The sequence below is a fragment of the Leptodactylus fuscus genome, chromosome 7 (genome assembly GCF_031893055.1).
Source record: "Leptodactylus fuscus isolate aLepFus1 chromosome 7, aLepFus1.hap2, whole genome shotgun sequence".
In the NCBI taxonomy this organism is placed as follows: domain Eukaryota; kingdom Metazoa; phylum Chordata; class Amphibia; order Anura; family Leptodactylidae; genus Leptodactylus; species Leptodactylus fuscus.
In genome coordinates, this window is record NC_134271.1 from 69,559,051 (window position 1) to 69,572,140 (window position 13,090).

General features: G+C 40.1%; 1 protein-coding gene across 6 annotated transcripts in view; it reads left to right on the forward strand.

Annotated features, from left to right (window-relative positions):
* The window catches only part of ZNF536 (zinc finger protein 536), a 460,947-nt gene extending 448,134 nt beyond the window's left edge, over window positions 1–12,813 (forward strand). For all 6 annotated transcript variants that reach the window (XM_075282092.1, XM_075282089.1, XM_075282095.1 and 3 more), the window contains one exon: window positions 11,932–12,813. In XM_075282092.1, the coding sequence (XP_075138193.1) occupies window positions 11,932–12,170 (239 nt within the window). In that variant the 3' untranslated portion in view covers window positions 12,171–12,813. The remainder of the gene's footprint in view (window positions 1–11,931) is intronic.
* The last annotated feature ends 277 nt before the right edge of the window (window positions 12,814–13,090 follow it).

Below are 13,090 nucleotides of genomic sequence, written 5' to 3' on the forward strand. Positions count from 1 at the left end.
GTTTCCAGGAAACCAGAAAACGTTCAAATGCATAAATGCAGCTCTGGCTCAGACTATTTTAATGGAGTTATATGAAATATATATTTAAAAAGAAAATTGCTTTTTTTTCCCACAAACAGCTCCACTTTTGTCCATAGGCTGCATCCGGTACTGCAGCTCTTTTCCATTCTCATAAAAGGATGCTGAAAAATAGCAGTACCGTTTAGGATTATCTAAAAGATTTTACTATCCTCAAATATTGATAGCTTTTGAAAGAAACCATTATTTCTGTGCTCTGTCCTCAGGATTTTTCATGAATCATTTTCCCTCAGCTGTTGAAAGCGACAAGCAGGACAAATCACAATTATTGAATCCTCGGTGGTGAAAAGGTTAAACCATCTTATCATCTTCACCCTACTAAAAGACATAGTACATTGAAGTAAATAATGAAACAAAGTAGATCCTGCCGTATTCCCAGATAATAGTAGCCTGCGCCCATTTGTTTTGGTTTATGTGACGGTGGTGAAATGAATGGATTAGACTGGAGCATTGGCATGCCTCATTGCGGCCGTTTGCGAACATCTGTCATCTTCTCAGCCATTCATTCCGGATGATGCCACAGAAAGGCAAAAAAACTGACACCTTTCAATTTAGAGAATATCTTGTCGGGTAAAGAAAGAAAGAGCAAGCGGTAAGGAGAGACTGAAGAACGTTCTTTTATGACTTAATATAAAATACGTCCAGTGTAACATCATAAACTGCAAGTGCCACACAGGAGTATAGCTCTCTGCAAAGCGGAGAGGATGGAACCAATTTGTATCTTCTGTGACGGAGCCACCAGGAGTCAGGCACTTTAGTGCCGGCACATCTAACTCTTCAGTGCCTGCATAAATGTTATGTATATGACCTACAAAGCAGAATGAAATGGGTATACCCCATTAAAGTAGTTGCAGAGGATTACAAAAACTATGGTACTGTGGTTGTCTATGGTACTGTAGCATGACACCAATGAATCTATTAGTGCTGACCTGCAAAATCCAATACAAGTCATGGACAGGTATGGCACTGCTATATCCAATAAACCCCATTGAAACCCAACTGGATAACCCTTAAATTAAGTGCCCCAAAAATCAGCTGAATGCTGCAGTTATGTACCTCATCCAAATAGAGCAAATACTGCTTTTTGCAGTGGTTCTCCATTGTAACTATTGAGGTGGTCCTGCCTTAGTGACCTATATCTGAGACAATTTGATAGCGTGTACAGAAAGTAGTTTTCCTGTCAGGCTCCTAAAACAATTGTATGCTGTAATAAAGACAGAGCAGTGCATATATTCAACTTGTTCTACCAGTGTCAGCCATGTTGAATGACACAGTGGGGGATGGCAGCAGGGGTTCTAAATTGAAGGGGTGAGAAGGTGCAGTTGCATCGGGGCCTAAGAGCCTTAGGGGGGACCATAAGAAAATGGTATCAGTATTGAGATTGCAGCTTCCATCTGGCCCATAAACCAAGGAGACTCACACATTACCTTAAGCACACTAAGGGCCCCTTCACACGGCTGAAACGCGCACGTTTTTTTACGCGTGTAAAAATGAAAACGTCGCGTAAACGTGACGTTTTAATAGACGGCGCGTAAACACGGCGTTTACTGTGCGTCTTTTGACCGCGTAAATGCAGCGTTTACGCGCTGTCTATTGAAATGTCACGTAAACGCGGCGTTTTCATTTTTACACGCGGAAAAAAATGTGCAAAAAACGCGCGCGTTTCAGCTGTGTGAAGGGGCCCTAAGGCTGATTAAACTCCTTAGCACCCGTAACCATCACTATCAAGAATTCTCTGTAAGGATGAGGTAGGGGGCCCCGGACAAAAGATTTCACTTGGGCCCATAAGATTTTAGTTACGCCACTGGGTGGCAGGACCCCAATGGTCCCAATAGGTGGGCTTCTCATCTTTCAGATATTTTTGAGAAATGCCATAACTATCTATTGTATGTCAAAATGTCAGATGTTCTTGAATTAAGGTCACAGCCATTAGATCAACACAACCCTTCAGATATAGTCAGCAATATTATGGCATTCACCACAAACTGAAAGATTCATGTTTTAAGGTTTTACATTAGAATGTATTACACTTGACATTATCCAAGGATGCCTGACTAATAGGATTATATAGAAAATCCTGACATTATCTGTTCTACTTATCTCAGACATAAAGGAGCTTGAAATAGTAACCTTGCATGAAGATATTTTATTTTACTTCTAGTAAATTCCCTTGTTGGGGGGTTGCCTTATTTACATTGTTTAGTCATTAATAGACGTAATTATTTCCAGCCACAGGCCTGCCCTGTGTGCTCTAGTCTGTAATTTCTCTTTAATAGGTACAGAGGAATAGTTATTATGATCTGTACTGACTCCACTCCACTGTCAGTCCGAAATTTCATATACGTTACATCATTACAGACTTGGAATAATCAGGAATAATTTGGCAATAAAACAAATGGACCGTGCTTGAATTACTCAGAGAGTCTCTATATTCGGAGGTGGCTGAGAGCCCTGAGGTTAAGTTGCAATGATCGTTGGGGGGGAGGGGGCGGTAACAAGAAAGCAGGCCTATTAGGAGGATTGTTTTGCGTGAAATGTAAATTCTTAGGCTTTCAAAATAATTTATGATGGGTCTAACATAATAGTCTCTTGATTTACTAAAAAACTGGATTTCTGTAGAATTCTACTAAGGAAAAATCAAGCAAAATGTTACATCTTAGTTAAAGGAACACTCCAGGACAAACTGACACACTGGGAAAGATGTATTATTACTGTCAGACAGCTTAAAACTAGACTAGGCAGCAGAAGATGTGCCAGATGGTTTATACTGCGTGATAGATTTGGAGCATCCTGGTAGACATGTTATACACTTTTCTCTTCTTTACACCAATTTTTGGTTGACTTCCTGTAGAATAATATTTTGTGTCAAAAGTTTGGCACATTTTAAGACCCCTCTAAGCCAGCATCTCTAAAACATAGATCACACATCCCTATGGGTGGTAAGTCACATAAAGAACCTTAAACTCAAAGAATCTGACACAAAGCATGTATGCTATTTAATTTGAGCCTGGCACATTTATCTTGGTAAATGTACCCTTTATATACATACAGGTATGAGAAGTGGTGTATTATTCCTGAATTTAAAAGATACCAGATAATCCCTGTGTCATGCCTTACCCCCACAAGCTAAACTATTCCTGGTCCGAGGTTGGTTGGTTCCATATACAGCATCTTCTATTGATGACCCCCTTTCAGAGTCATAAATAACACAGGCCAGTCAATTCAATGTGTAGATACCTTCCAATGTTCTGGATATAAAGTGTAGGATCAGGGATAAAAATCCAGAAGCAAAAGATAATCAGTGGCAATAGCACCCAGTTTGGAAGTGTAGATGATTGAAACTTCCCAAGGCACACATAGAAATGAGCAGACTGGATTCAACTGAAATTTTCCAAGAGTTTTGGGCCCAAAATAGACTGGGGTCTCTTCAGTCCTCAGAGTATAATAAATGGAAGCCCAGGGGAGGTGCAGCAACATAAACAGTTATACCTTATACCTTGTCTCACCTCTCCTGGGCATCCTTGCAGCATTCGGCATTCCCCTGGTGTCCTCTTCTGGCTTCTGTCTGACATCACACACCATGGGGTCACCACTGAGGCTTGTGATTGAGCCTTAGGAGTCAATGGGGCATGCTGGTCACTCGCTCATCTCTAGTCACACATTGCAAAGGGTGGACAAGGACATAACAGAATGAATCAGATTTGAATAAGTCTTACCTTAACTCCTTTCCCCCCAGTTTATCTCCAGTGATACCAAAGGGCATAATTCTAGTAATATACATGTACTATCAGAGAAGAAGCTCAGCTGCCACAGGCTATATGGTGCAACGTGATTATGTTTCTATTTAATTATTTCCTGCTAAGCTGTTTTCAACCACTGGTTTCAGAATTGGAAAAAATGTCATAAATACGAGGATATAATGCTAAAAAAAAGACCAATAATGAGCATTACTGCTAATGAATATAGTGTGTATGGTACCAGAATGGATCTCCATTAAATTTGCCAACGGCACTCAATAAGATTGACTGCACTTACCACTTACCATTAACTAAGCCCACTCACAACTCTGAAAAGGAAACCTCACACTAAACCTAGTGCAAGCTACTCAGCCACATGATGATGAAATGTTCCAGACCAGAGAATGGGTCGAGATCAACAAACACCAATGTCTGGGTCTCAAAAAGCTCCTTCAGCCTAACTCCAGTCACCTAGAAGCTTAGTTAATGGGTGACATGTTTTTTTATAGATGCTACACCGCGCTAGTTTAACATTTACAGATATGCTGAAGTATTTTATAAAATGTGGCCTATTAATTCTATTTAAGAAAGATGGAGCTATGTGTAGACAATTTCTCCACATGTTTATAACATGCTGACTCCAACATGAGTGCTTGCATAAATCATATCATTTAAGCCAATACAAACCTAATTAGCGCAGTGTAAATGGTTGTCACCATAACCGTGTTTTCAAAACACACAGTGCTAGGGAACGGTATTGGCACCACAAATGGTGTCATATCTATGCTACCATGTGTCTGATATATCTTGACACGATGCCTGACAGATCAACATTTCAGAAGGTAATTAACTTTAAAAACTTTCAATTAACAAGACAGCTGTTGGGAAAAGCTCGGCATCAGAATATCTAAAAAAACGTGCGGGTAATCATTCGCTCGCAGACCTGGGTAGTCTGCTTTTTTGCAATGTTGTATTTTAGAAATTTATCTGATTATTAAAATATGTGGAATAGTTTGGTTATTTATATGGTGCAAATTAGTTTCCATTTGTAGAAAAACTGAACTTGGAGTGAAATTAAGAACTCCAAAGATCATGTGTTTGGAGGCAACATGGTAAAGATGTGACAGCTGCCAAATAAACCTTATTTCTAGAACGTAAAATGATCTATGAAACTAGTGTAAGTGGGTTACATTAACATATAGCTTGGCACACAGGTTTTTGGCAAATGTTATAATGCAGCGAAGTTTAACTTGACACTTTACACATAAAAGCTATTGAAAATTCAGTTCTAGTTCTGTGCCACAGTGTAGTTAACGCATTGTCAAGTTAAACCTTTACATATAGCTGTATCTAGCTCAATGTAAGCTGTTAATATTTGGAAAGTTATGTTCTCCCAGACTGACTCTCATGCTGACTTTAGCTGGAATACCCCTATATAACATCCATATGTCTTAATACAGGATATAGAAATGGGTGGTCTTCATTAGACAACCCAGTTAAACAGGGTTTCATAGTTACAGTAAAAGACCTATTTATCATATGCGGGAAATTATTCATGGCTCACTTTTAGAAAATGGAAAGTTGGTCATGAGAAGATCACACGACTCATTAGAAACTCTCAAGACTGAACTATGTAGGAGGCATTGCACCAAAAGAATTTTTAACGGGTACAAAACCTGTGGATCAGCGTTTGTTTTGCACATCTACCGTCATCATTTGCCATCAATGGTTTTTGGCTTGCCAAAAGCAACCACAATTATTAAAGAGAATGATTATTGGGAACAAGTGTTGCCTGCTAAATCGCCCTGTCTAAAGAGGTGTTCACACTACCGTTGGTGACCGTCAGCAGTGTCCATAGCTATTGTCCGTTACAAGATTTTAGTAACAGACACTAGCTAAACAATCACAAATCGATTAAAATTTATATTCATTTCAATGGGAATTTTAACTTGTGCCCATTAGTGTCCGTTTGTACCCAATCCATCAGAAGTCCAATATTTCCAGCAGACAAAAAAATCCTACATGCAGGACTTTTCTGTAAGTTAAAAAAAACGGACGGCAAGTGTCCGTTTTTTTTCTTTTTAACATTAAAGTCTGTGGGCAATGGACTTATAGCAGACTTATAGCCATCAGTTACTGTCCATTATTTTGTGTCGTTTTTTTTTTCTCTGTGCATGCTCAGAAAGCAGAAACCAAAAAACCCCCCGAACAGTATAAAATAACGGACACTAACTGACACTAACACTTACTGATGCTAGTGTGTCTGTTTCTTGCACTGATCCATTAAATGGATCAGTGAAAAAAAAACAGACACATTAACATTAGTGACGTTGGGTTCACACCAGTATTCGGGTCTCCGCTTTCAGTTTCCATCTTGTATCATGCCGAGTCCGGGCCGTGAGCGACGGTGAGCGTTTTATGCTCTCCACGGCCGAACCATTTTTTTTAAAACCGGACACAAAGTCCTGCATGTCCAATTCTGTGTCCGGTTAAAAAAAAAAACCAAAAACGGTTTCGCCGCAGAGAGCACAAAACGATCACCGGTGCTCACGGCTGGATACTTTTTAAACCCATTCAAATGCCCGAAACTGGTCAGGAAATGGAAACCTGAAAGCGGAGACCCCGGGCGCAGATGTGAACGAGCCCTTAGTGTCCATTAATGTCTGTTATGATAGGTGTCCGTTTTTTTTTTGTTTTTTTTTTAAATGAACACCTTCAAAATAGAATTCACCAGTAGTGTGAACCCTACCTTATAGGGGCTTATCTGTGCCACTATATCTGTATTCACAGGACAGATCTTTATCCTCTAGATGTAGATAAAGGTTACCAATGACTGTTTACAAGCAGACTTCTTAAAAATGAGAATTAATACACTCCATATAGAGGGAAATTGAACAAAGTTTCATCATGTAAAGGACAAAGTGTATTTGCTGAAACTGTAAAACCCCTTTAGAATTTAGGCAGTCCTATAACAGTTTACATGGATGATTATATGTCTGGGCTCGCCTCCATAGTCCATCTTGTGCCTCAGTCTCCAAGATCAGCACTAAGGATCACAATTTTAATGCAGTATTTAAAAGGAAGTTAAACTTCTCAGTTTAATTCTTTTTTGGCTTAAAACAAACCTATGACATCAAACTACAGTCCAGTCTGCTTTGATACTGTGCGGGAAAATAGTCAGTATAACCTAAAATCTCTGTTCTATGTTGTGAAGTCAAAGAGGTCGTCATATGACTAATCGACAATCTCTCCTCTATGATTCTACATACAGATATTGCTGTCAATCATGGATAGGATCGCCTCTTTGACTTCACAACATAGAAAAAGCAGACATATCAATGGATAATGGACAATGCATCTTTATCCATAAAACTATACATCACTCTGCTCTGCTTCTCCTGCTCTATAACATACTCCTTGCAGATTTGCTTGCTGGTTCTATGTGACAGGGTCTCTTTAAGCTTTTGCTTTAAATCATGATTATAAATTAGCAGCTTAAGTCATCTTATTCTATTGTTTTGTCAGAAAAAGCTTCATCATTATAGCGATGACACTGCATTCATCAACATAAATCGCCACCTTGTTCTCAAAAGTGACAGATTGTTTTATGCATTGTGTTGAATGAGAGATTACATTTTGTAAATGCTGCATTTTTCTGCAGCCCAAGAAAACTTTGATTTCATGTAAGGCTAAGTTCAGATGGTGGAAAATGAAGAGGAATCTGTGGTGGACATTAGTAAAGCTTTAGCTTTCTGCCACTGTTCATGCCTAGGTGAATGCTACTATTCAGTGTGGTCTTGGACTGTGTAGCTGAATATGCTGCAGAATCCATTTAACCACTTCTGGACCACTCATTGGGTATACACGTCCAGAGAGTGGTTATCTTGTAACTACAGCCAGAGCTCCCCTAGAGAAGGCAATGAAGGTTTATTATCGCCTTCTCGATCACTATGTACACAGTGCTAAATGAAAACTGTTTAAACAGCTATGGAAGCCACCATGATGTGGCTCGCCTCTGACTCGGCAATCACATGATCTACTGGGATCACAGTCTGTTAGAGCTGCTGGGTCCTAGAGGACCCAGATCAGCTCTTTAGTTATGGGCAGGAGGCTGTATTCTTCCTGCAACTGGGGGCAAATATACCAGTCCCAGTTATAGAAAAAATTGGCCATGACCCGAGAGAGAGGAAGGGAGGGAGGGAGGGAAAAATGCAAGTAAAGTAATATACAAATAACACACCTTTATTACGAGTTTTAGTCACACCACTGATGACACAATATAAAATAAATATTACCTTAACAGGGAGGAAAAACTAGTCTAAAAAGTTTTTTAGTAGCTCTTTGTGCCATTAAATTTTAAAAAAAATGAAACGGTGAAAAACAGACATTTTTCTTCCTCTTTTGTTTATATTTTCCTATATATAATATATATATAATTAAGGTCTCCATTGTGGAGATTTCCTCCACTTCTGAAGTAGGTCTTTGCTTAGAGCACCACTCCAGTGTGACAATGAGCCTACCTAGGGTCTGCATAGGAAATAACACCTCAGACGTACAGGAGAAAGCCACTGACACAGGCCACTTTCCCACTGCCTGGACCAAGGTCCATTGTGGTCGGCTTAATCCTATGTGACATGGTGGTCATTCCAAGACAAGCATTACTAATAATGACACTGGCCAACTTGCTGCACTATCACATCATATATAGCCAACAGAAGCTAGCATATTTCCTTGTTAAGAATCATGTCTGTACAGCCCTGTAGAAATGCCTGACATTTTAATAAGGTATGTCTTGATGTCTTTAGCATTTTACTGGACCTTGAGGCTTATTCAAGAAACTCTCTTGTGCCTTATTAAAAAATCAATGCAAAGTATCATTTCCTATTCCTCATTTAAGAAACTCAAGTTGCCTTTGTAATTAGCATTGTGCCCCATTTTCTAAATAGGGCTGTCAGGTGAAATTGTTTTGGATCAGACTCACTCGGGGGACTCTTTCATAAAATGTTCCTCATCTGTATTCATGTCATTATCATAGACATTTGCTTATGTTCTAGATCTTATGTGATTATTAATGATACAGAAAAGACTCTCCAGATTAAGCACTTCATTCCAGGATCTTCCTTCCAAAAAGAGAGGTACAGTCACGTAAAAGATAAAAGTCGGCGCAAGTAATGTGTGCATTTGTGCCCATTAATGCCCCACCCCTTCCCCCATTAAGTGCCAATCAGTGAAACATTGCACTGCAAAGTTTTATATCTTTTATGAAACTTAGCACTTAGCCATACAGTAGGCCTGAAATGGCATCAAACAAAAAGTTGTCAGGTATAAGGAGCCAATCGCAGGGATCACTTGTTTTTAGTCCCTAATCAGCCAGTGAAAGGATATAGTATTGCACAGATGTTATCATTTACACATGATGACTGTTAGGGAATTTTCGCATCCAAATAAATGGTTCACAATTCAGGATTAGTTTCTGATCTAAAATGTATTTGTATATATTAATGGGATCCTATCATTCTCCCTACCACGTTGGAATAGCCTTTAGAAGCCTTTACCTTTAGAAGTCTTCTCTGGGCGGTGAAACTTGTAGGCCTCGGGCAGAGCCGTCTGCGCATGCTCATAGGTCACAAGAAAATGGCTGCTTACTTACTGTGTAAGTGGCCATTTTTCTAGTGGCCGCGGGCATCCACAGTAGGCTCTGCCGGAGGCCTACAAGTTTCAAAGCCTCCCTGGAAGAAGACACAGGAAGATGACGTTCCTGACAAAGATGGAGGCGGCGCTGGAGAGTTCTCTCGTAGCATTGGGGACGCCCCCGGTGCTGTTTGAGTGCTGGGGCCCGCCCCCAGTGCTGCAAGAGAACTCATTTGCATACCAGCAAAAATCGGCATTTCAAGCAAACGGCAGCTTGGAGAAGACTTCTAAAGGTAGGAGACGAATAGCCTTTCTTAAATTCGATTCGAGTAGACCTCAATATTCGACTATTCGTTAGAATATTGAATCCCATTATAGTCTATGGGAAAAACATGCTTGTTTCAGGGAAATCAAAATTCGACGAATTGTAGTCACCAAGTCCACTATGACACCTCAGGAAATGATGCCAACACCTCTGGAATGCAACTGGGACAGCAGGGGATGCATGCCTGGGGGGCATCTAACACGCGCAAGTCCCAGGATTATTATTATTATTGCTGCTGCTACTGATTTGGCCAGCCAATGACTGTATATGTTTTTTTTTCCAATGCCTATGTTGTCCTACTTCGTTTCCCACCCCCCCTGCATAGTTATTGGTGTAAAAAAAGCGCCAGGGAAAGTGGGAGGGGAATTGAATTTTTACTGCGTTTACCGTGTGATATTTGACAGAGTACGAGTGTTTCGAATACCGTAGTATTCGATCGAATACCTACTCGATCGAATACTACTCACTCATCTCTAGTCATTAGTATTAGCCTTCAATATTAGATTTGTCAGGGTCCGACACTTGGGACCCTCTGTTTCTCCAACACTACTGAGAATTCTCACTTGCCAAAAAAAGTGTCGCAGTGAATTTAGGTACTACAGCGTTGCCTCATAGACTTCAATGGGGCAGCACTGCAATACCTACACTCGCTGTTACAGTTTGTACGATGAATGAACAGCATGGCTCTCCTATGCTGCATCAGTACTAGTGATCTGCATGGGTTTGGGTGTTAGTCTCCATAAATCTAATATGGATGGCCTAGATGGATAGACCATCAATCTTAGAAACCAGATAAACAGTTTAAATTGCCGAAATCCAAAATATCTTTCACTCTGGTCATTGCAATGGACTGTTTCATGTATATTAAAGGGGATGTCGTTGTACTCATGCATGGCCACTATACAGGGACTGGATTTGTCTGCTTCCAGCTAAATGCATTGTATATTACAGTGTCAGAAGTGGCCCCAAAGAGCTGATCCGTGCAGAGATGGCTAATCAGCCCTCTAGCAATCAAATATATCTAAATATCCTAAGGATAAGCTATAAATAAAAAGGTCCTGACCAACCCCTTTGAAGACTTCTATTCCAACATTTGGGTACTGGAGCATGGGAGAATGGTTTGCACCGACAACTTAGACATTTTTGGCCAACGTTCTTATGAGTATGGCCTTTTGTATTTTGGCACATCCCCTTTCTTGGACTTGGGCATAAAATGTGCTGGTCACATACATTTTTCAGATGTACGCTGATCCCATATAAAATGAGTGCTAACCCAAGGACCTGGAAGATTTGCCTGCTCTTAAGGGAGTCCAGGAGATCACACCTTGTTTCAGGAGCCTTCCAAGATGTTATAGGAGAGTTGCTAAGTATGATTATAGATGGTACCTGCTACAGATGGTGAGGGCACAATCTCTGCCATGCCATCCACTGGTCATAATTATACATTTATTTGCAGGAACGAACTACTAAAACGGACATGCAGTTATGTCTAAATGTGAGAAGGGAAGGGCTTACATTAGTTGTAGTCACATGTGTACCCCACACCAATAATGCTTTCCACAGCCCACATACCCAAGTGCCCTCTTTAGCCCTACACAATATTGCTTTCAAACAAGAATGTCTCCTATGTGGTCTGCCTTCCCCTCACAGTATTGCTTCTCCCTTAGTGTCCCCCTCATGGTAATGGAGCAATATATTGTATATGTATGGCCTCTAGGGGTCTTGCTACTCATAGGTGTGTACAGCAGTGATGCTTTGGCTTGTTGGTGGCAGTTCAATGGGAGCCACATGTAATAGTAACTAAGTTCTCATGTAGTCTCCAGGTTCACCTTTTGTGTTCTGTTATATTTCATTATTGCAACATTAAATAATATTAATAAAGTGTTTGTTAGCAACTTATCTGTGAACTATCTTAAAGAACCTTCTAATACATTAGGTGGGATGGAGAGTGTCTCTTACTATGCGGCCTACTAAGGCCTGTTATCTGCTGCCCAACTCCGCTCTGTATCTTATTCTCTTGTCACCTCTCACACACTTCTGTTACACACATTGTGCACAGTTTCCAGTTTTTTTCAGCACCCTATTTGTTATGTGTATGACCCATTCTGAAATAATAGAATGTAATATACCTAAATGTATCAATGTTGTCTCATCCCACAGGTCAAAGGCCTTTCCAATGCAGATACTGCCCCTACAGTGCCTCTCAAAAGGGAAACCTGAAGACCCACGTCCTATGTGTCCATCGAATGCCTTTTGACAACAGTCAATACCCAGACCGAAGGTTCAAGCGCTCCAGAGTTGAGCCGGCAGAGACTACTGGGAATTCTGAGGAACCTGCACCTCCCAAATCTGGGAATTGTACACAGCATCCAGCAGAAGGCAGTAAATCCCAGGATTAATTTGTGCTATCAAGTCAATATGTATATTGCAATATGACTTTTTGTTGACTCAGTCGGCCATTTACCATTGTAACATGGGAAACTTCAAGCATGTGCAGGAGACTTTGAATGTCACAACCTACAAACCCCCCCCCATCCCCCCCCCCCCCCGCCTCTTAAGAACTGGCTGCGGGACTGTTACCTGGCAACAAGAACTTCCAAACCATGTAAATTTGGATTATATAAATGTAACCAGAGGACTGGTATGGCATCACAAGACTTTCTAAGTAATGTTTGTCCAATGCAAAATGCTTTTATCAGAAAAATGATACTGTCTAAATGATTCAATGCTGCCTTGAAGAGAGAGATAGGGGGAGGGGCACTGTGTTTTCATCGTTGAAAACACCTTTATAATATGACACCAGCTTCTGTCATTATCCGAGCATAGTAATGAGATGAGTTGGTAGATTGCCACGGTGCCAGTCTGACTGGAGCTGTCATTACAGGGAAGAAATCAATTGAAGTGGTGTTACAAGCGCACTGTAAGAGAAATCTAAGACAGCCCACAAGCTGGGGTCAAAACTGACCTACAGCATATTGGAAAGAGAAAGAAAATACAATATTCCATTTTCTGTGTCTCTTCAGATTCAGCCAAACAAATAATTCTGACAGAAGAATCTGTAGTAAAAAAAAAAATAGAAACCGCACACAATATAATCGACTGGCCTTTTTAGCACTTGAAAAAAAAGATGACCATTTTTTTATTTTGTAAATGTATTGTTTTATATTTTTAATATAGCTTTCACCGGATTGAAAACGCTAGTTATAAGGAAAAAAAAATCTTTTTTTTTTTTAAATTCTTGGTGATTTCCCAAACAAGAAGTGTGTGGTTTAAAAAAATAATCCAAGCTATATATATTAAAATATATATATAGCTTTTT